At 42.9% G+C, this 22,973-nt stretch overlaps 2 protein-coding genes across 4 annotated transcripts; both read left to right on the top strand.

The window, feature by feature from the left end:
• The first annotated feature begins 245 nt into the window (after nucleotides 1-245).
• Nucleotides 246-9,718, top strand: LOC132592311 (interferon alpha-inducible protein 27, mitochondrial). Of its 2 annotated transcripts, XM_060275809.2 has the most exons (5): nucleotides 246-518; nucleotides 3,752-3,783; nucleotides 5,695-5,724; nucleotides 9,258-9,416; nucleotides 9,520-9,718. In XM_060275809.2, exons 2-5 carry the CDS (start codon nucleotides 3,768-3,770, stop codon nucleotides 9,600-9,602), a joined length of 288 nt encoding a protein of 95 aa, XP_060131792.2. In that variant the 5' UTR covers nucleotides 246-518; nucleotides 3,752-3,767; the 3' UTR covers nucleotides 9,603-9,718. The 2 variants fall into 2 exon arrangements, with proteins under 2 accessions (XP_060131792.2, XP_088528417.1); XM_088672291.1 differs by lacking the exon at nucleotides 5,695-5,724 and having other exon boundaries at nucleotides 252-518.
• A 4,426-nt stretch (nucleotides 9,719-14,144) lies between these two features.
• SRSF10 (serine and arginine rich splicing factor 10) lies at nucleotides 14,145-21,912 on the top strand. 2 transcript variants are annotated; one of them, XM_088672289.1, is made up of 6 exons: nucleotides 14,145-14,364; nucleotides 16,640-16,746; nucleotides 18,029-18,130; nucleotides 19,318-19,480; nucleotides 19,749-19,802; nucleotides 19,937-21,912. In XM_088672289.1, the coding sequence occupies exons 1-6, from the start codon at nucleotides 14,300-14,302 to the stop codon at nucleotides 20,229-20,231; spliced, it is 786 nt and encodes a 261-aa protein (XP_088528415.1). In that variant the 5' UTR covers nucleotides 14,145-14,299; the 3' UTR covers nucleotides 20,232-21,912. The 2 variants fall into 2 exon arrangements, with proteins under 2 accessions (XP_088528415.1, XP_088528414.1); XM_088672288.1 differs by having other exon boundaries at nucleotides 14,145-14,370.
• Nucleotides 21,913-22,973: the final 1,061 nt, after the last annotated feature.

The following is a 22,973-nucleotide window of genomic DNA, read 5'->3' as shown; positions in this document are numbered from 1 at the left end:
GATGAATTTTAAATAAAAGGACACATTCTACTCATGTAAAAACTTGCTTATTCCCGGACTGTCCGCGGGCCGGATTTAGAAGGCGATTGGGCCAGATCCACACACACACACACACACACACAGGGCCTTAGTTTGCCCACCCATTGACTGAGGCCTCAGCTGCACTATAAATCTAAAACAGCATCGTATGACTTTAAAAAGTAATGGCTCCCCACTAAGAATCCTGGGAAACGTAGTTCATTAAAGCTGCTGAGCAGGGCTGGCCCTGCAGTGAAGCAACCTGAGGCAACTGCCTCAGGTTGGCACCTTGAAGGGGACTGCAGGGCCAGCATAGGGGCCTCTGCCGCCTCTCTCTGTTCCCAAGATGCCAGCTGAAGAGAAGCCTTTGCCGCTGCTGTGCAGAGTGAGCGGCAAGCACAGGGGGGCAGCAGGAGCAGGGAGAAGCCAGAGAAAAAATCCTCACCAGCTGGCTGGAAGCTGCCGCCTGTGCAGAAGGAGCGAGAGGCAAACAAAGAGAGGTTGGTGGCCTGGGGAGCAGGGCTTTGGGCCTGGTGGGGGAGCCATCCCTGATTTAGACTTGAATCCCATCATTCTGACGCAGTCCAAATTGAAATGGAGGCTCCTCTCTTTCGTTTGCAGCCAGTGCTCGAAACTCCCATTGTTCTAGGCATGTTTTGCAACAGGGAATTTGTTTCGAGCAGTTTCTGAGCTCTGGGTGCAGTACTGAGGCTCATATTTCAGATTAAAACTGCCGCTGCTGGAAGGAAAGGAGGACCTTTTTCTGCCTCCCCACTTCCAGCCACTCTCTGAAGACTGGAAAAGGGACCCTCCTAAGAATATTAGCAGGGCAGGCAAGGGAAGTACGGCTTTGTGTTTTTTGCAGTCTTCAGATGAGGACTAGACCATGTGAAAAATGAACATAAGATTTCAGCTGCAGTTCATTCATTTTCAGCTTTGTATTCTTATAAATAAGCGCACCTAGACATTCTGTTGCAGCGCCCATAACATAGGTTTAAGATTCCATTTACGTAGCTCCTTGCTTTCATATCTCAGTTTCTTAACACTGTTCGCAGTGTTATGTCTCCTGATAAAAAGGCAAGGAAGGTGACTTCTGATGCTTTCATATTTAGATTATCTGTGTCTAGGTGAAAAACAAAAACCAGGGTGCAGCTTTTCCCAACATGAGGATGCCTTGATGGGGAGAGCTGGCCTTTTGGCATTTCTGCCTGCCACACAGCTGTTACAGACAATCCTAGATACCACAAATAAAAGCAATAATTCTATCCTCCTCCTGGGCTTGTGGTTGTCCAGTGCTGCTGTCAAGCACTTTTATTTCCCTTTGATTCATACTCATGGTTATTTAGTTGCATCTAAAAATCAAACGCGGGTGGTGCTGTGGTTTAAACCACTGAGCCTAGGGCAGTGATGGGCAACCTTTTGAGCTTGGTGTGTCAAAATCCGCCAAAAAACCGAGCATGACTCGGGTGGTGTGTCACTTCATAATTTCATGATATTTATAGTTTAAATAACAAAAATGTATAATTGTTTCCCCTTTTAAAAAAAGGAAAAGGGGGAGGAAAAAATTATTAAAGTTTTTTTAAAAAAATTAAAAATAAATAAGAAAAACTGGGGGGAAATAAGGCAAAACCTAGAGGTCTTTCCCAGTGGGACTCTGGGCTCAGGCCTTCCTCCATCGGGTCTGCCGCTGGGGAGGTGAGCTCAGTTTGGGCCTGTGCCTCCTCGTGGCCCTCTTCAGACCACCTCTCCCCTCACTTGGCTATGCTTGCGTGGTGGCGGGGCAACAGGGAAGGGGTTTCAGCTTACCTGGGTGTCGCTTCTCTCTTCCGGGGATGGCGGCGAGGTGGCGGCGGTGGCAGCAGCGAGGTCAGAGTCGGGGTTCTTCTCCCTCCTCCAAGGGCCCCTCCTCTCCTTTGAGGCGGGGGCAACAGGGACGGCAACGGAGCGAGCGGACCCCTGTTCTCCTTTGCCTTGTTTTCCCTTCTTTTCTCCCTCCTTTCTGCAGGGGGCGATGGCAGCGGGGCCAGGGCTTCCTTTTTCCTCCTCCGGCCTCCGGAGTGCCTCAAGGCCATCCGTCAGGTTTGCGGGGTGGGGGTGGGGTCCGGCAACTCCCCGGTTGCTGCACTGGTGGCCCCCAGTGTCCGGGCGGTGGGAGCGGCGGTTTCGGTGGCTCAGGAGCCCCTCCTGCAGCACTGGTCACTTTCAGGAGTTCCGCGGCTCCGTGCAGACCGCCATCTTGCCTCACCGGAAGTCCACAAGGCCCCTAGAGATGCGTCGCCTGCGGCATTCCACTGCCGGCCGGAAGTGAGGTTTCGGCATGTGGCCGCTTGTCACCGAAAGTGGCTATGCGTGTCAGTGCTGACATGCGTGTCATAGGTTCACCATCACTGGTCTAGGGCTTGCCGATCAGAAGGTCGCCGGTTCAAATCCCCACTATGGGATGAGCTCCTGTTGCTTGGTCCCAGCTCCTGCCAACCTAGCAGTTTGAAAGCACGTCAAAGTGCAAGTAGATAAATAGGTACCGCTTCAAGCGGGAAGGTAAACGATGTTCCTGTGTGCTGCTCTGGTTCGCCAGAAGCGGATTAGTCATGCTGGACACATGACCTGGAAGCTGTACGCTGGCTCCCCTCGGCCAATAATGCGAGATGAGCACGCAACCTCAGAGTCGGTCATGACTAGACCTAATGGTCAGGGGTCCCTTTACCTTTACCTTTAAAAATCAAAGCTTGGCGTTGTGCTGTTTCTCAGCATTTATTCTTTTGGGCAGTTGCAGTTTTGCAGCTTCTGGTATATTTGCCTCTGAAAATGGAGCTGCTGCATGCATAAACCCATCCCTCATACACCCGCTCCCCCAGAAGAGAGAAAGATGAATCCTTTCTAGCTCTGCTTTGACATGGGGCTACAGATAGTGATAAAATGGAGATAAAATCAACAGATTTTAAAAACCAATGTACATAATAAAACTGGATGTCTGAGAAGGCTTTAAAAGAGTACATCTGTCTTTCACGGGCCATGTGCATATTTTCAAACCTATGACTATTCCATATTGTGCATTGGGATTGCTACCATTCTTGCCAGTCCTTCTGTGCCTTTTTAGCAGCGGCCTGGCATGCAGGAATTACTATGCTTCTAAATATTTTCCTGCCAGACAGATGACAGAGTTGGGAACCCTCTTCCCAGCACGTTGTTTATCTACATGTCAGGCTACAAACTGACAAACTACAATTCCCAGGATTCCTGAGGGGACAACACCATTTTCTGGTTTGTCTCGGGCACCAAAATGTCTTGAGCTGGCCTTGGTGCTGAGAGTTCTTAATTAACTCTCTTACAAAACAACAATACCCTGGTTTAACTGGGAAGAGGGATTGGTAGCTAAACCACCAGTCCCCTTTGTCAGATGTACTGTATAGAATTATCCTAAATAGACAGTGTCCAGTTATCACAGTGGCCATCCAAATGCATCTGGAAAACCCTCAAGCACAAGAGCCCTCTCCCCTCCTGTGGTTTCCAGCAACTGCTATTCAGAAGCACTGCTGCCTCTGACCTGAAGGCAGATCACAGCCATCATGGCTAGTAGCCATTGATAGCCTTATCCTCCGTGAATATGTCCAGTCCCCTTTTAAAACCACCCAAATTGGTGGCCATCACTGCCTCCTGTGGGATTGAGTTCCATAGTTTAACACAGAATTGTACACTGCATTAGCCTAACTGTGTTTTTGGCTTCTCTCTTCAGGTCTCGTGAAGCCAAGATGGGACGCATTCGAGGTAAGAGAGCCTATTTTCTTTCTTGGGGATTGGGTAACTTGTCACCTTCCAGTCTTCTTGAACTCTTCTCGGTTGGGGACATGGGGTTCTCCTCACCTCTGCCCCTACTCAGCCCAGGTTAAAATTAGAAGCACACTTTACTAGTGGACTACGGCCAGACTATGGCACTAACATGTACACAGGCCACTGTTTCTGAGTGTGTATTTGTGCGCTTTCATCCGCATATAAGTGCTTTTGATTTTATGCTTCCAAAATCTATCTTGATGTTTCCCACCCATACCATTAGGCCGTACTTGGTTAAATGTGTGTGTTGTCGCACACCTCAACTAGAACTTCCCTGTTCCTGAAACTGGAGGCGACGAGGTCTCTTGTGGGCATGAATACAAGTATACATTTACCTGGGCCCAGCACCTTCTCATAATACAAGTTGTCTTGACTTCGTTAAATTTGGGGATAAATCATTATGCCGCTGAATCATTAGCATTGCTAAGCAGTTCTTTTTTAAAAAAAGAGACCACACAGAGAAGAAAATGATAAAAAGTCATCAGAAAACTGAAATAACGTTTCCAGGCAAGCTACCTCAAAACGTTAACGATCCATTTTGAAATATTGTACAACTTTGTATAGATAGTGATCAAGAATTGAGGCTGGCTGCTACATATTGGAATTATTTTCCCCCCAGCTCTGGTCTGGCACCTTTCACTGGTGTGGCAGCTGCAGCTTTTTCTAAACTAAGATAGCTCAGTCACAGTTATCCATTTTACAAGAACTTCTTAGATTAATGTAACTAGCCACACGTGGAGCTGCCTTTGAAGACAGCATGGAAACTGAAGCTGGTTAAAAAAATGCCCCAGTGCCTTTACGTTGGAAAATGCCAGTTTGAAATACATCTTGCCCAGTATTAAAATATTTGCACTGGATAGCAGTTCATTTCTGGGTACAGTGCCAATTGATAGCTTCACCTTCCCTCTGCCACAGGTAGGGATGGGGGAGAAACTTATTTCCGTTCAAATTTAAAGGTGAACCTCCCTAATTTGCACTTTCAGAAGCAGTAAGGTAAAGGTAAAGGGACCCCTGACCATTAGGTCCAGTCGTGACCGACTCTAGGGTTGCGCGCTCATCTCACATTATTGGCCGAGGAAGCCAGCGTATAGCTTCCAGGTCATGTGGCCAGCATGACAAAGCCACTTCTGGCAAACCAGAGCAGCACATGGAAACACCGTTTACCTTCCCGCTGTAGCGGTTCCTATTTATCTACTTGCATTTTGACGTGCTTTCGAACTGCTAGGTTGGCAGGAGCTGGGACCAAGCAACGGGAGCTCACCCCGTCACAGGGATTCAAACCGCCGACCTTCTGATCAGCATGCCCTAGGCTCAGTGGTTTAACCCACAGCGCCACCTGGGCCCCAAATTTAAAGGTGAACCTCCCTAATTTGCACTTTCAGAAGCAGTACAAGAACCAAAACAACAACTCTTTGAGATATCCACTTCTCTGAATTTTGCAATGCAATTCTTCAGCCAAGTAATGTGTACAAAAGAGAATACATTGGATTAAAGTGTCCATAAAAATCTGTACATTAGTGAAAAGAACATTTAAAAACGCATTGTTTTAGGTGAAATTGCTTTGCAAAAAAAAAAAATGTGTGCACTAGGGAATATTGCATACAAATATGAGAAATCAGCATTAAAATGGTGATAATTTTTTATGAGAATTTGTGTGTGTTTGTTTTTAAATCAAGCTGATTTGGAAATGCAGAGCATTGAACTTGAGATTGGAAAAAATGAGGAACAGAAAGAAACTGAAATTGACAAATTTTCCCATCACAGTTGTATCTTACCTGATGCTTTGTACCATTTTACGTGTACTTGAGAACTCTTATATTTTATTAACACAAGCATCTCTTTTCGTAGGTATGGTCTTGGGAGGTGTAGCCGGCTTGGGTAAGTCGTTAGTAATGTAGATTTCAAATTGGGCAGGTTTTGGTTTCTAAGAGCTGTACTGTGCACAGGCAAATATTTAACTCTAGGAAACGAGAATTGGTATTGTGTAGTAGTAAAGAGCCTGAGCAGCAAAGCAAGATGCATCAGTCCTCCCAATCCGCAGTATGGGAGATAATACTGACTTGTCTTGCAGGGTTCTTGTAAGGATTACATCAGATAATAGTGCTCGTGAAACACTTTGAACACTTGGATGTGCTATACCAGGAGTGGCCAACTCCCAAGAGACTGCAATCTACTCAGAGTTAAAAACTGGCAGTGATCTACCCCCCTTTTGGGGGGTTTGGGTCAAAGTTGTTGAGCTTTTTCAGGGGGGAGGTAAAATGTTGAGCTTATTTAAAGGGAGCCACAGTTGTTCAGCATCTTTGGGGGGAGTCAAATGATCTACCAGTGATCTACCGCAGATGTCTGGTGATCTACCGGTAGATCATGATCTACCTGTTGGACATAACTGTGCTATACAAATGTTTAATATGCTAACAAAACGTTCAGACAACTGTGAGAAGCTAGTCACATGCTGCTTAAAAATAAAGTCGAGATAAGGGCCAGGAAGAGTTCCAACAGCAATAGGAAAGAGAAAGAGCCTTTATTTTTTTAAGTAGAGAAAGAACCTTTAAGGAGCTTCAGAAGAAGCATGAGGTATTATATGGCAAGTCTCTACCCAATTTGCCAGGCCAAAACCACCTCCTGGTGATCCAAGTTATGTGCTGGGTCTTTTCTTTCAAGCCAAAGCAGATCAAGAGGGAGGCTAGGAACCTGCGTTGGGAATGCAGATATGCCAAGGAGTTTTTGGATTTGATGTTTGCAAAAATATCAGCTATCACTGGGCAAGTGGTTCCTCCTGTCCCTGACCCAGCTCTAGCATGACTGACAATTGGGCAACCAGAGAATTCTCAGCTGCTTCATGGAGAGCTGGTGGCTGTCTTGCTTGAAGCAGCATGAATGGAGCTGGCAAGGCATTGGAAATGATGGTGTTAAAAATGAAAGGTTGACTTGATAAGCTCTGGGGAATGGCATTGTCAGAACACCTGGCATAGCAAAACAAAATAACTGAAGAGATAGCCAAAACCGTTAAATTTAGCAAAAAGTAGATGCCCTTACTGCCTGAAGTAAATATAAGGGTAATCTAACACAACCGCCATAAAATCAAATTACATTATGGGTGGATTTGTTCAAAAAATAAGGACTCCTGGTGCTAGTACACAACTTCTGAGAAACAATATTGTTGCATGCCACCCTAATCTCCTAGGTGGTGCAAGATTCCAGGGGTTCCAAGCACTTAGCCAGGTTTTGTATTTCCTTCGGAATGAGGCACAGGGGAGGCGGGTGTAATTACGATATTTGGTTAGGACTTCCGGTGCTCACCGCCATGGTGAAAAGTGGCTCCCACGCTAGCAGAGACCATCCGTGCAGCAAATTAAGGAGAAATTGAGAGTAATTATCCTGCAAGCCCCTCCCCCCAAGGTCGGGGGTGAACTTTCACTCACAGATTGTCCAATACCTGCCTCTTGTTCTGCACATATCAGTAACTCTCCAACGCAGTCACTATGAGCGGAGGTTCTTCTATTTTTTAAGATGGATCTGAATTTGGACTTAAGAAACAGGTGTGTTCTGAATTAAGGAAACAAGATAACCTGCTAAATGAATCAGCCACTGAGTGCCAAGGTCTTCATCTGGAGAGGATTTTCGCCGTAACCTGATTGGTATGTAGGGGGAGGGGAGCCTTTGCTCTTTCTTTATATACATTATATCTGCTGTTTTAGGATCCAACAACCCTCCCCCAAAGAAAGAATTAATTATTAATGGAATGCATTTATTAATGGAATGCAAGAGGGAATTAACAAGAACGTCATAATTTTTACAGATTAATTGAAATAATTGAGGTGTGTGGAAACATTGTGATGATTTGTGGCATTGACCTTCTGGTAAAAGGACTCTGGTTCTGACTTATCGTGGCTTGGGTGAGATACCAGCTTGTTAACGGATGGGAAAAGAATCAAAGATGATGATTCTGGACATCTGCCCAGGGCTATGACGAGACGCCAGATCTCTTTCGGCTTTGGATAAGCAAAATGGCGTGAGACTGTGGTGCAGCAACAATTGCAGTCCCTAAACTGAAAGTGAAGGGAAATGCTAAGACAGGCATCCCCAAACTTCGGCCCTCCAGATGTTTTGGACTACAAGTCTCATCTTCCCCGACCACTGGTGCTGTTAGCTAGGGATCATGGGAGTTGTAGGCAAAAACATCTGGAGGGCCGCAGTTTGGGGGTGCCTGTGATGGATGACAACATGAAGGTGAAGACGAATGTAAAACAAACATTTCATACAGAATTTACAGGATAAAAACTCTTCTTGCAAATGAATGGATGTGGAATAGATAAATATGAATGAAAGTCATCATATCAGTGGCTGTTAAAACAAAGGATCAAGATCAAAACTCTTATATTTGGACTAAGTTTTGGAGCAGGATGAAAGAACATCATTTCCTGAAAGCCAGAACACGGGAAGTCATCCAAAATTGCTTAATTTGGAACTGGATAATTGGCTCTTTTAATTGTGTTATTATTTGGTATTGTATTAATGTGGCTTTTATTGGAATGTTATTAATGAAAAGTAATTTTAAAATTTATACCAAAAAAATGATATTTTGTTTGTTTACAACCAAATGTGGGCTGGGAAGGGGGGGGGTGTCATCGTAGCATAGGCTTGCTTATCTCATAGCCACAGCCTTGGATACAAACTGAAAACAGGCATGACTCTCACTATCTGGCTTCTACCTGCAGCCTACTTCCTTCTCATTACCATCCACTTACCCTCTGACAGAGTCTTCTCTTACACTAACCACCCAGACTTCGGGAGCATAGTGCCCTTGCCAGGCTAATTCAGCAATGGGGTCCTCCCATTAGATTTGAAACCCTTGCTGGATCCAAGAATTACCTAACCCCCGCCCCCAAATGCACAACACAATTAATTGGGGAAAATATTCATATCAATAACTGCAACAATCTGCCCCCAACAAACCCTCTAAAACAGGCATCCCCAAACTTCGGCCCTCCAGATGTTTCGGACTACAAGTCTCATCTTCCCTGACCACTGGTCCTGTTAGCTAGGGATCATGGGAGTTGTAGGCAAAAACATCTGGAGGGCCGAGTTTGAGGAAGCCTGATCTAAAACAATTAAACTAGGAGCGCCTAATTCAGACGACTTGGTGTGTAAAGCTCTCCACCTATCGTCATCGTCATCAGATGCCTGCTCTAAACAATACCCCAGCCAAAGATTGTGTTCAGCAGCCTCATGATTTGTAGCTGGAGGCAGTTAGTTAGGGTTCCATCATTCCAGGCCAGGTGGGAAAAGGCCAGCAAGGCAGGGAGCAGGTCTTCCAGGACCCACAGCCAAGATGGTTATCACTTGGGTCTAGTTATTCTAGATTTAAGGCTTTTATCATGTAACATATACCTAATTCTGTGTTCTTGCAGCAGTGGCCACGATTGCTATTCCAGCAGCACTGGGAGCAGCGGGTTTCACTGGAGCTGGAATTGCTGCTGGCTCTCTGGCTGCAAAAATGATGTCAGCGGCGGCCGTCGCCAATGGTGGAGGAGTAGCTGGGAGTGCTGTCGCCGTGCTTCAGTCAGCCGGTATGTCTGCTGCTCTCAGGACAAGAACCACATGATTGGCAGAGCCAATCTCCGCACCTTGAGATCTTAATCACAATAATTGTGTGCCTTAATCATCTTCTAGGTGCTGCTGGGCTGTCTACTTCTACCACAGCTGCAGTGACAGCTGTTGGAGCACTGCTACCTGCCATCTTCCGTAAAAAATAAGACACGCATGGACAGAGGCCATATCTACTTGGAAGAGCAGTACTTGGAAAATTATGTTTTGCCGTCAACAACATAACTCACTTGACTTACCTTAAGTAAAATGTGATTTTAATCAATGCTACGTTATTCCTACTGGCCAAAATGTGCAACAACAGATAAAGCTTTGAGAATTAAACAACAAGTAGAAAGTAGATTGGTCGCATCACACAATGCACATGTAAAATACTTGCTGCCCCATGAGGAAAAGATCCATGTTTTCCTTAGGAGGCTTAATTAATTATTAATGGAATGCAATTGAATGCAAGAGGGAATTAACAAGAACTTCATTATTTTTGCAGATTAATTGAAAGAATTGAACAGCCAAGACGGTTAATCACTGTGGTCTAGCCCTTAGCTGCTAAGTATCCCGTTTTTCGCGGGAAACCCCTGGATTTTAATCCATTTCCCGCTGTTCTCCCGGATGGAGAAAAATCCCGGAAATCCCCCGGATTTCCTACCTGCCAGGGAGCCTCCATTTTGGGTGCCACTCTTCCCATGTGTGGGCACCGGAAATCGGCCCGATGGGAAGTCGCTTCTACACATGCCCGGCGGTCATCTTGGTGGTGGCCGCATGGCAGCGGCCGTCACCAAGATGGCCTCTGCCATGTGGCCACCACCAAGATGGCTGCCGGGCATGCGTAGAAGCGACTTCCGGGGCCGCTCTGCCCGATTTCCGGTGCCCATACATGGGAAGAGCCGCGTCGCTGCTGATCCCGCATTTTTCAGCGGGAGACTTGGCAGGTATGGTCTGGCCAATTTAGATTTAAGGCTTCTATCATGTAACATATACCTTATTCTGTGTTCAATTTCTCCTCTTTGCACAATTATGAGCTTATTAGTTGAGAATCCCATTCTGATTGGAGTCCAGACTTTTACTGAGGCCTCCGGTAATAGGCTTGGATTGACCTAGTGCAATTGACTGGCAGTAAATTCAGAACCAATAGAGGAAAACACTCCTTTGCAAAGTTGTGATAGTCAATAGCTTTGAGGGAACATGGGATCAGATGGATGGCAGATATGGGACAGTTGCATATTCCTGCATTGCAGGGGTTGAACTAGATGATCCTCAGGGTCCCTTCCAGCTCTCTGGTTCTATGACACCAAGGGCTGTTGATGACTATTAATCACAAGTGTTATTTGGAACATTGAGCAGAATATGCTGGGAGCAAGCATGGGATAGGCCTGCCTGTTAAGCATTCAAGGGCGGTCTTTCAGCACGCACCACAAACTATTTGGAGAACTTTTGAACTTTGGGTATGTGCTACTTAAAAGCAACAATTTTTGGAAACAACCAGAAAGAATTGGAACACCACTTGGAATGACAAACAGGAGACTTAGGGTTCTTCCAGGTGGTCAGTATTTTATGTGAGTGATTCCAGCACAAACTGGAACCTCAGGTCTATGCATCTAAACAGCTCTCTTCCCCTAGTACAGGCATGTCCAAAGTCCGTTTCAGTCGATTTAATGTTGGAATTAAATGTCCTGGGTAAAACGCAAAAAAAGCTCAGCAACTTCAATCCTAAATAAACAGCTTTGGGGTTAAATCCTAAAAAAAAAAGCTCAACAACTTTGGTCGGCCCTCAACGCATGTTCACTTCATCAAATCTAGCCCTCTTTGAAAAAAGTTTGGGCACCCCTGCTGCGTAGCGCAGCAAATCCACGTTTTTCTTTTAATAACTTCTTGCAGTTTGAAGAGTGACGGGGGCATGCACTGATGTGGAATGAATGACGAATGGGAAGACGTAAACATGCTGCAAGCAAATCGGGAAGAATGCTAATATCACTGCCCCATAAACAAATTATAATTAATGCTCATTAAAGACTAGACAAAGGCAGTAGCGTAGGAAGATGCTCCAAGGCTGCAGGTTCGATTCCTGTAAGGGACAGCTGCATAGTCCTACATTGCAGGGGGTTGGACTAGATGATCCAAGGGTCCCATCCAACTCTATGATATATGACATGTTCCTGTAAAGAGCAGGGCAAAAAGTAAGTGTGGTTAAGCCCTTTGTCTAGTGGCAGAGAGCAGGCACACTGCCCCCACGGACCTGGCGCGCGTTCTGGGGGTGGGGCGCCATCGCGACTGCCCGCCCCACCCCCCAAACATGCGCCCCACCCCTGCGCGTGCCGCACTGCGCCCCGAGATGCATTTTAAACAAAAGAGATGCATTTTAAACAAAAGCACACATTCTACTGATGTAAAAACACCAGGCAGGCCCCACAAATAACCCAGAGATGCATTTTAAATAAAAGGACACATTCTACTCATGTAAAAACACGCTGATTCCCGGACCACCCACGGGCCAGATTTAGAAGGCAATTGGGCCGCATCCGGGCCCCGGGCCTTAGGTTGGTGACTCCTGGCTTAAATTCCTCCATAAAGCAGCACCAGTCTTATAAACATGCAAACACATGTACAGGCATGATCCAGTGTGGAAAAATGCACCCCAGCTGAAAAAACAAAAGTAGGCTGTGCTGCCATGTACAGTTCAGAACTGGGAGTGCTTTTGTTGGTAGACACTGAAATACAGTAAGAGCAGAAACAAGTATAGTGGTACCTCGCAAGACGAATGCCCTGCAAGACAATTTTTTCGCAAGACGAATGCATTTTGCGATCTGATGGTAGCTCGCAAGACAAATTCGTTTTGCGAAAAAATTGTCTTGCGAATCGCGGTTGCCCATAGGAATGCATTGAAATTTAATTAATGCGTTCCTATGGGCAAAAAAAGAAATTTCAATGCATTCCTATGGGAAACCGCGATTCGCAAAATGAATTGACTCGTCTTGCGAGGCACCACTGTACAGTATTTAAAGAAATTGAAGCTATAACCAATCCTAAACTTCCTTGTATGTATGGTGCAAACACACCATACATTTAAATCACATTTTCAAAGAAACCTGGAAGCTTGTTAAGGATATGTAGGAAGCTGCCTCCTGCTGACCTAACCATTGATCTATCTAGCTCAATATTATCTACACTGACTGGCAGTTCTCCAGGGTTTCAGCAGGAGTCTCTCCTACCCCACCTGGAGATGCTGAGGATTGAATCTTGGACCTTCTGCATGCAAAGCAGATACACTACAACTGATCTACAGCTCTGTGAGGAGTGAACTAGTTACCATGACTTTGCCAGGGGGTATGTGCTTTAAATGTAAGTTGTGTATATTGTCAGAGAAACGAAAGGAATGCTAAGATTCCCCTGAAACACAGTTTGAAAATGCTGCACTTTCGTTTTTTGGGAAGTGTATTATCCTATTGGATTTGTTTTGTGCTATGTAGCTTGTACCATAAAAATAAAACTTTCAATGGAAATGTATTTTTAAGGCACTGCATTCCAAACATAATAAGCAGCAGGAGCAGGACATTAAAGAGGTTTGAAAAACAAGCTCATTGTAGCTGGCAGCATCATATTTCAGAAACATAAGGGCGTGTGGAGACTTGTGATGACTCCATCTGGTTGAAGGTTTTTTTAAACATACAGAAGCCAAACATTAGCTAGGCTTCTACTCCAAAGTGTTTTATTCACTCAACTCATTACCTGTATACCTTTGGCACAATACCTTTATGTGATGTACTAGCAACACTTTTATGTATCTACTACAAAGTGATTGTAGCCATAGAATCACTAATCATTACATTGGCCTCAGCGCTGAGCACCTTGCTTGTAGTTTTCTCCACCACCTTTCTATTTCCACTGGCAAGCCTCAGAAACACACTTTCCTAGGATATCACTGCATGAGTCACCCCTCAGGCTGCAGGCTTTACTGGACAGTGCTTTAAGAGTGAAAGAATCAAAAGTGGTTACAGGCAGGCAAAGTGCTTCTCAGGATATACAAAGTATTGCTCCAACAGAAAATGCCTTCCCTTTACCAATGAGGGCATTTCCCCGATGTTTTATTTTATTTTTAAGTAAATCAGTAAAACCATAGCACAGTGTCTCTGAGCAGTGTGTATTTCCCATACAGGGGACCCAAGTTAATTTGTACCAATGTAATGAAACCAGAGGGCCATGGGCATAACCAGGATTTTTGTGGGAGGGGCAGGACCTCGGATTTGTAGTGTACCTACGCCCATGCAGAGGGCTTGTGAGCATTATGTGAATCACCTTTTCTAAAATGCAACCTAATTAAAAGTTTGCAAAAATTACGAAAATATTTTTTCGTAGAAATATATCCTCGAAAGGTTTTGTGTCTTGCAAGGTAGTGCCCAGATGAATGAAAGCCTGGCCAACGGCCAATACCGTAGCAACCTTCTCACCCCGACCCCCGAAGAGACCAACACAGCGCTCGCTTCCAGAGACTTGCGACCACTTCAACAGATACGCATGCGTACTCCGAGAGCATCCGCTTGAAAAAGAAGTGACGAGGCCTCAAAGATAAGGAGCTAGGAAGGGAACGGGAGAAACTTCGGCGCCTGCGCATAAGGGCAGACGGCCGGCGAAAGTTCTCCTGCGCCTGCGCGCTTGCACTCCCTCAGCTCCTATTGTGAGCCAGCGCCAGTCTTGCCGCCTCGCGCGGGTCGAGTCTCGCGAGAGGTCAGCACAAGGCGGTTGGCCTGAGGCGCTTTCTGCTTGTGTCTCTTTCGTCAGGAGGGTCGCTTTGCCGACCTCCCTTCGCGTTCTGCCTCGCTCTCCCTTCGAGCCAGCCGCCTCCAGACGAGCCATGTCTCGCTACCTGCGGCCTCCCAACACCTCGCTCTTCGTGCGGAACGTGGCTGACGACACCAGGTGTGTGTAAGTGAGGCGGGGGGTGGAGAGGGCATGGCAACCGCCTGACTGGGCCTGCTGGCGGAGGCGCGGAGAAAGAAAGCGAGAGAGAGAGGAGCCCCCTCCCCCCTGCCGCCATTAGCTCTCTTGATTCTTCCCGTCCCGCACAGGCATTATGCAGAATCCGCCAGGCCTCACTTTAAGCCGGGAAAAGAGCTCGCGGCGGGGGTCTTCGCGAGCCGCCTTCCCGCCATTTGTTTTCTCCTCTCTTCCTGCCCCACCTCCCGCTTCTTGTGTACTCTTCGTAGGGCCTCTGCTCGCCATGCTCGTCGTTTCACATCCCGGTTCAGCGCGTTTGTTCCGTGGCGCTTAACCGCCAATGTCGTTCTGAGGTCTCAGCTCGCGGGTTCCCTGGGAGTAAGCGCCACCGAACTTGTGTGTGTGTGTGGTGGTCTCAAACTTTCCCTTTTGGAGCCAAACGTGACTTGGCAAAACACAATAATAAAAATAGGCATTTAGGCTCCGCTCTTCAGCTGGAACAGTCCCCTGAGTAGCTTACAAAAAAATGTTAAAAACCCTAACCCAGCAGGGTTTATTTTCAAAGCCTCTTTTTTTCGTTTCCCCTCTCTACTCTTCCCCCCCCCCGCGCGCGCTTCTTGTCCTTTTTCTTCTCTTGCCGTCTTTCGTCTGTCTTCTTTTTTTCTATTCACGGCACCATCTAATTTCTATTTGGAATTTATCCTCATTAGATGGTTTTGCCTACGGTATATTTTCAACCAGCTGCAATGGCTATACTCTGTCTCTGAGGAAGTAGCCTTCTGAATACCCATTGCTGGGAAATGAGTAAGGGAGAGTACTTTGTGGTTAAATCATGCTTGCAGGTTTTCTACAGGCATCTGGTTGGTCCCTGAGAACTATTTGCTGGACTAGGCGGGCCATTGTCCTGATCTAGTGGGTTGTTATGTTTTTAATTCTCTAATCCAAATCTAATTTTTAGGTTTTCAGTTTGTTTCCTTCAGTATCTAGTTCCTTTATCAAAGCAAAAATTTAAAAATCCTTCCAGTAGCACCTTAGAGACCAACTCAGTGGAAAGCTCACAGCAATGACAAAAAAATTCCTTCAGTAGCACCTTAAAGACCAACTAAGTTTTTATTTTGGTATGAGCTTTCGTGTGCATTACTTCGACCCAGACCAACACGGCTACCTACCTGTAACCAGCAATGACAAAAGGTGCTCTAAGGTGCTCCTGGAAGGTGCACCTTAGTCTCTAAGGTGCTACTGGAAGGATTTTTTTTATTTTGTTTTGACTACGGCAGACCAACACAGCTACCTACCTGTAACTAGTTCCTTTATGTTTTACTAGGTCTGTTATGCAAGGTCTCTCTCCCTCCACCTATGGTTAAATTGGTTAGCAAGCCTCTAGAAATTACTTGAAATATAGAGTACTGTAGTTTATATTCAATCAAGAGTGGTCAAACTTTTTCTATTAATTCAGTCCCCTTTTTTCCTTTAAAAAATGTTTCCAGGTTGCAATATCAAGGAAAAGGAGAATGTGTGTCATTAGGAAAATTTTATATTAGATATTAGCATTTAAATAGTACCTTTTTATTTAAAGTACATTGTTTCAATAGGCCTTAACACAACTCTAAAGTATTTTACAGTTAGCAGTTCATAGCTCCTGGTGATGGTGGATGTGCTCCTTTACTTTTTTATCCACTATTATTCTGTAATAATTCCTAAAAGTCTTGAGGGACACTTTAGCATAGAATTTTTATAAAAAAAAATTAAGCTTGAAAATATTTTCATCTAATTGATACACTTTATTAATGATTTGATATACTTGTATTTGGGAATGGACTGTTACACAAAATGCTAAGGAAAAAGTCTTCAGTCCCACATTGAAGTAAGTTCCACTATGTTCAGTGGGTTATATTCCCTGTTGAGTTAGCATGGAATTGTAGCCTTAGGGTTGTATCCAACATGAATCCCACTCAAAGTTAAGCCATTGATATTATTGGACAGTGGACATAACCTAAAATAGGTCTATCGATTTCAGTGGCTCTAAGCCTAACTTAGTTGAATAGATCAGGGTTGTTTCCAACCTTACTGTTCCACTTGCACAACAGAAGTCCTCTCCAAAGCAGATTTTGAGGACATGCGCAGAACTCTGCAAGCACAGCATTGGATACAACCTTCATTTCAAATAGTGGCTTGACAATTGTCTCTTAAGTGTGTGTTTGTGTAGCCTGTTTTTTTCATTAGTAAAGACATTCAAATCGTCAGTGTTCTGTTGCAGGTCTGAAGATTTGCGGCGTGAATTTGGTCGTTACGGTCCGATAGTAGATGTGTATGTACCTCTGGATTTCTACACTCGTCGTCCAAGAGGATTCGCTTATGTTCAATATCCTTTCTTCAGATGGCTGATTAGTGAGGGGTGTTGAAGTTTGAAATTCACGTTTGTGTATGAGGTAACAACCCTAAATGAAAAAGCTGTTTTCTTCTGTGTTGTATATAATGTCATTGTAGTGTGCTCCATTTCCCTCACAGATGACTATCTTACAAAATTTCTATGAGTTAAAAGTTAAATTGCATCAAGTAAAATGTGCTTTGTTATTGCAAGCTTCATATACAGATTTGTGCTTTTAACATTGAAATGGCCTTTGCTGCTGCCTCCAAGTGTATCGTTGCAGTTTTATATTACTGGCATTGATAAACTTGTTCTTGTGCTTAGCAAAATGTGGCTGATATTTTATTGTTTTAACTTTGTGGAAACTGGAATAATTTGATCAAAAGCAGATTTGTATAAAATGAGGTGAAAAGTTTTGCTCTGATTATTGTCCCCTAATTTACTGTCCTCTGTTGTTGCCTCAGAGTGTAAAGCTGTACAGTAATGGCGACCCCAAAGAGAAAGCATGAAAGAACCTTTAGAGTAGAGTTCAAGAATTAAGGCAAGTAGACAAGCCAAAGACCTCTTAAGGATCAGGCTTGAAGAGAAGGGAAAGTTTGGGAAAAGAAAAGATAAAGAAAAAGCTGGAAGAAGGACAAGCCATAATGGGAGACAAAGCTTCGCTTTATCTGCAAATGGGGGAAAAGGTTGTTTTTCAAAGTATAAAGATAAAGCCATCTGTCACTTTTGACCAAGCATCTCATGACAAGTCCTTCTGACAAGCACTTAAAGAGTTAAAGGTCAAGATGAAGTTGACTGGTGGCCAAGATAAAAGGAGCCAAACCTGATGTATCCTACAGAATAAGAGCTGTCCTCTGGCTGCTTGTGTAAGTGATTAACCAATCAATTTTTCTGGTTTAGTCTAGCTGCGGGCCCTGTAATAATTTGCTTAACATTGGTAGTATCTTCTGAAAATATGGTTCTCAATGAAATGCAATCACTCATTATTTGAGATGAGTATACCTGTAATAGGGTGAAATTTGGCTTCATTTTCAGAGAAGCTGTATTTAAAATACCCATATAGACAACTATAGAATAATTTTTTTAACTGAGATTTATCTTTTGTCTCAAATAGATATTGTTAATGTCAGCTAATTTTTGTTATGCCATAGAACATGCCAAAAAATGAGGACAAGTTGGTAAACAAGGGTGTGTGATGACATTATGGGAAAGCCAAAGCTTGCTAACTGTGTAGCTGTAAATACATCAAATTCCCAAGTACCTTAACATCTAGCACATTTGAAGATGTCCGTGATGCTGAAGATGCCCTTCATAATTTGGACCGGAAGTGGATTTGTGGCCGCCAAATAGAAATCCAGTTTGCTCAAGGAGATCGTAAAAGTATGTATACTGTCTTAACAATTGTGTAGTGTAAAACTTAAAGCCTAATACTCAGGGCTATGTATTAAATGTGTTATCAGACTTGTCACAAGAACACAAAATCTGGTGCGGGTTTAGCACTGCGAAATAAATAAATTAGATTATTTAAAGCATTTCTCTCCCAATCTTCAGTCAACAAGGCTCCCAGAATGGCTTATGTATGGTACAATAAATTAAGACCACTTTGAGGGGGTTTTCTACAAGCGGTATATAAATTTTATGAAATACATAAATAAGACCCACAAGCTTACACTAAATAAATTAAAATGACACAAAGGGAAAGGGACATGGAGGGAAGCAGAAGAGGCACTGTTTAGGCATCTATTCCTAAACAGTTGTTAATGACTAGATGGCACAGTTCAGGGTTTTTAATGTTTGATGTTTTATTGTGTTTTTAATATTCTGTTGGGAGCCAGCCAGCGTGGCTAGAGCAACTCAGTCAGATGGGCGGCATACAAGTAATAAAATTATTATTATTATTATTATTATTATTATTATTATTATTATTATTATTATTGTTGTTATGGAAAGCCGGATTGAGCTAGGCATTCAGCAAAGTGGATGGAATAAACCCTGCTTCCTATCCATCCCACTGAGACAGTCTGATGGAATGTCTGTTCCCAGTGAGGAGGCCAGATGGAGTTGGTCTATCACAACAGCTGATGGAGTGAGTGCTACTTACGATTTTTAAGGTTCTAACCTGTATGATTGGAGGCAAGGAGAAAATCCTGGAAACAAAGCTAGTGGGTTGGATCCAATATCAGTAATACTCAAAAGTAGACCTATTGAAGTTAATAGCACTAACTCAGTATTTACCCAAGTCTGATAGTCCAACTCTTCCTCATTTGTCAAGAAGAGTGCAGATCATAAACTAGAATGCTGGATGCTGAATAAAGGATGCAAAGTGGATTTACATATGTTTCTGATAATTTCTGCACGGTGCATGTGTATTTCAGCTAGAAAATATATTCATATAATAATCTTTTATTTGAGTGTGCATACAATAACTTACTGTAATTGAGTACTATAGAAAGGTTTTGCTGTTGATTATGGATGGGAAACATTTGGCCCTCCATATATCTTAAAATAAACTGAAATGGCAGGACAGTATGTATTTTTTTAAAAAATGCTGTTCTGTTCTTCTGTAGCACCAAACCAAATGAAAGCCAAGGAAGGAAGAAATGTATACAGCTCTTCCCGCTACGATGACTATGACAGATACAGACGTTCTAGAAGCCGCAGTTACGAAAGGAGGAGGTCAAGAAGCCGCTCTTTTGACTACAGCTATCGCAGATCTTATAGTCCTAGAAAGTAAGTGTTGTACTTGGATTGACCTATGCTGCCATGTAATGGAGAAGAGAGATCATATTGACTGTTTGACACTTCTAGATATCAAGTCACCTTTGTAATAACATGCATGGAAGTTGTTGTACCTTGCATGGACCATCCGAAAGTCTGTGCATCACTGAAGAAAAATGAAAAACAAATGCAACTCTCAAGAAACTTAACATAGTTGGGTGTGTGTGAATAATTTTAAAGGTATATGCCACTGTTTACTTTTTCTGATGTACCTTTTTAGCAGTAGACCTGCTGGAAGACGTCGACGTAGCAGAAGTCGTTCAGATAATGATAGGTAAACATTCTTTTATATAACAAATTCAAAATCAGACTAGTCTGTGCCTGCAAGAGTAAGCTATTTTGATGTGAGATACCCAACTCCTAGCAACTTGTCCATATTCAAATGTATTATCTTCCTCTTTCTGATAGGTTCAGACACCGTAACAGATCTTTTTCAAGGTCAAAGTCCAATTCAAGATCACGATCTAAATCACCCAAAAAAGAAATGAAGGCTAAATCACGTTCTAGATCTGCATCTCGCACTAAATCTAGAGGCACCTCTAAAACGGATTCTAAAACACAATATAAATCCAGCTCAAGATATGAAAAAGAATCAAGGAAAAAAGAACCAGCTAGATCCAAATCTCAGTCGAGATCGCATTCTAGATCTAGATCAAAATCCAGATCCAGGTCATGGGCTAGTCCCAAGTCCAGTGGCCACTAACAATGTACCTTGTTTTTTAGGCATGTATCATCCAGTTACACAGTTGAGTTATGATGTTGCAACATTGCTTAAAATAACTTTCGTCAGTTATCCTGTTAGCAGACAATTAAAACTATTAAAACACAATATTGAGAATCTTATACAAAAGAGTCCACTTTGTTAAATGTCATGGGCAGCTACTGAGGTTCTTGTGGTGTTTCTATGTATATTTTTGTAAAAGACTTGCATTTTTATGCTTCAAATATCAAAATATCAATGGCACATTGATTATGACAGTAGTTTACAGCTTGTCCTAATGACCTCACCCACAAACAATAACTGTTTGATGTATATTTAAATTGTCCAATAATCCCTGCAGTACAGTTGGAAAACTGTGCAGTTGTGATGCAGTAGAAACTGCTGTGAAATCAGAAATTAGTACTTTGACATTTGAGAGGGAGGGGATTTGCATTTTTCTTCCCCACTTGTGCCAAGGTGGCTCTTTCCTGGGGCATTGTGAAAAATAGTGTTAAGATTCTCATTGATAATACCTGAAGGGATGGTTCTTGTAGCATAGCGAAAAGGAGATAAAACAGCCACGAGACTGTTGTGGATTTTGTCAAGGTTCCAGGTACTTTTTGCCGGCTACTATATTGACACCTAAAATATTTAGTTACATAATTAGGTAAATGTGTATACATTTATATCGAGTGTATTGTATCTAGTGAACAGTTGACCTCAAAATTGCATAGGGTTACTTGCTGTAAAACTGCAAAGAAAACATCTCAGATTAATGTGTAAGATATGTAAGAATTAATATTTTTTGCCAATGACTTCATAGGTAGCCTATGTATCCATAAGAACCAATTTCTAGTCTCCTATCTTTAATACTTATAATTGACAGTTTTGAGTTTACATGTCAGAACCTACATCATAGTAGGTTAAACTAGTCTGTTTACCCACAAGATGATTATAAATTGTGCTCCACTTGCAATGTAGCATATCCAGTTGCAGTATAGTTTTATCATAATGTGAGCTTCTTCGTCCCTATGAAGAAGAGCTGCATCCTACTTTTGGTTTGTTGTAATACAGTATCAGAACTGAACATGAAACGTTGCCATGGCATAATCTCAAAGTATTCTCTGCAGAGAGCTCTATTGTATTACAAAACAGCTTTTTAATTCAAATGTGAAAGCCAGTATCAAACACTTAAAGACCCTCCACTTCTGTTTGGTAGGATAATTGAATGTTGATGAATTGTTTTGTTTCAATTTTAGTTCTAACAGCCCACTCTAAATAAAGCTGGCTTTTAAAATTCTGGCTGTGGAATGTGTTTAAGAGGTGATTCTAGAACCTTTGTATATTTGATAGTATTTCTAACTTTCATTTAATGTTAAAAGTTAACGTTCTGCTATGCAATCATTTGTATCTGCGTTCCTTTAATTTTGTAGACTTTTCCCCTGTTTAAAACAGTTTAAAACAAAGTACAAAATGGTAGTGTTACTGTGCAGCTCTGGTCAGATGAAAGTTGTGGAAATAAACTTTGTATTTCCTTTCTTATAGAGGCTTCTAAAAGGGTATTTTTATATGTTCTTTTTAAAATATTGTGTACTACTTTAAAACATCAATGTTTTGATCAAGGAAGACCCAGCTTATCTGCTGTAAATTTAGCAAACATGCTGTAATAAAAGAGATCCAGTGATTCTGCATTGTAATCTTAACCTGTTCCAAACACTGTTTAAAATGTATCGGGTTTGTGGCTGAGGGATAAAATTTTATATCAGTATTGCATAAAAATGGGTAATAAGTTGTATTGCTCAAGACATACCAATGATGTTTCCCAACTATGTTTGGAAGGTTGGTCAACAAAATAAGATACTCTTTGTTGGGATAGTTTGGCGTAAGTATTTGTATAGGATTGCATTTGACCAGTTTAAAAAAAAACAAAATAATGGTCAAATCAAGTAGCTAAAATAAGCCTTCAGATTGTAGTGCTCACTGTAGAACTGGTTCCTAGAAAGCTCTTGTTCTCCCTAGCACAGTGCTAGGTTACATGAAGTCATTCATCGTCCTGTTGGGATATAACTCACCCTATAATAGTCACCATTGTGGCACATAAGGCTGCAGGATTCATTTTCTAGGAAAAGAAAATGTTTTCTTGACCCAAACTTTGTTCTCCAACTACACTTTCTGCAAAGTATCCTTGATGCAATGACAGGCAGTCATTTGAGACAATCATGCCAAATGCATCCTGCACAAACCTCCCTATTCATAGTCTTAAGGGCTCATTCTGCATTTATATTCAGTGTACATACCATTACACTAGAGATGCTATCTTTACATCCAGTTACTTTACTATCTTTACCTTAGCTCAGATGTGCACTGGGGCTACTATATTTATGGCAGAAGCTTCCTGGACAATTAAAGAATGGTTGGCTACTACAACAGGGTTGTGTGCTTTTCCAGTGCTGCATTTGTGGGTACAGGGAGCAGGGAATCCCTCAACCATGTAACTGCTACAAGATACTATGATGCACGTTGGAGAGTTTATGGGTATATGGATTACCGTATATTCCGGCGTATAAGACGACTGGGTGTATAAGACGACCCCCCAACTTTTCCAGTTAAAATATAGAGTTTGGGATATACTCGCCGTATAAGAAATACGACCTGGCGTATAAGACGACCCCCAACTTGTGAGAAGATTTTCCTGTGTTAAAAAGTAGTCTCATACGCAGGAATATACAGTATTTTGGAAAGTCA

This window comes from Zootoca vivipara, chromosome 6 (assembly GCF_965207765.1).
Source record: "Zootoca vivipara chromosome 6, rZooViv2.hap1.1, whole genome shotgun sequence".
NCBI lineage: Eukaryota > Metazoa > Chordata > Lepidosauria > Squamata > Lacertidae > Zootoca > Zootoca vivipara.
The sequence above is the reverse complement of the archived record's forward strand: the minus strand, read 5'-3'. Positions and strand labels throughout refer to the sequence as shown.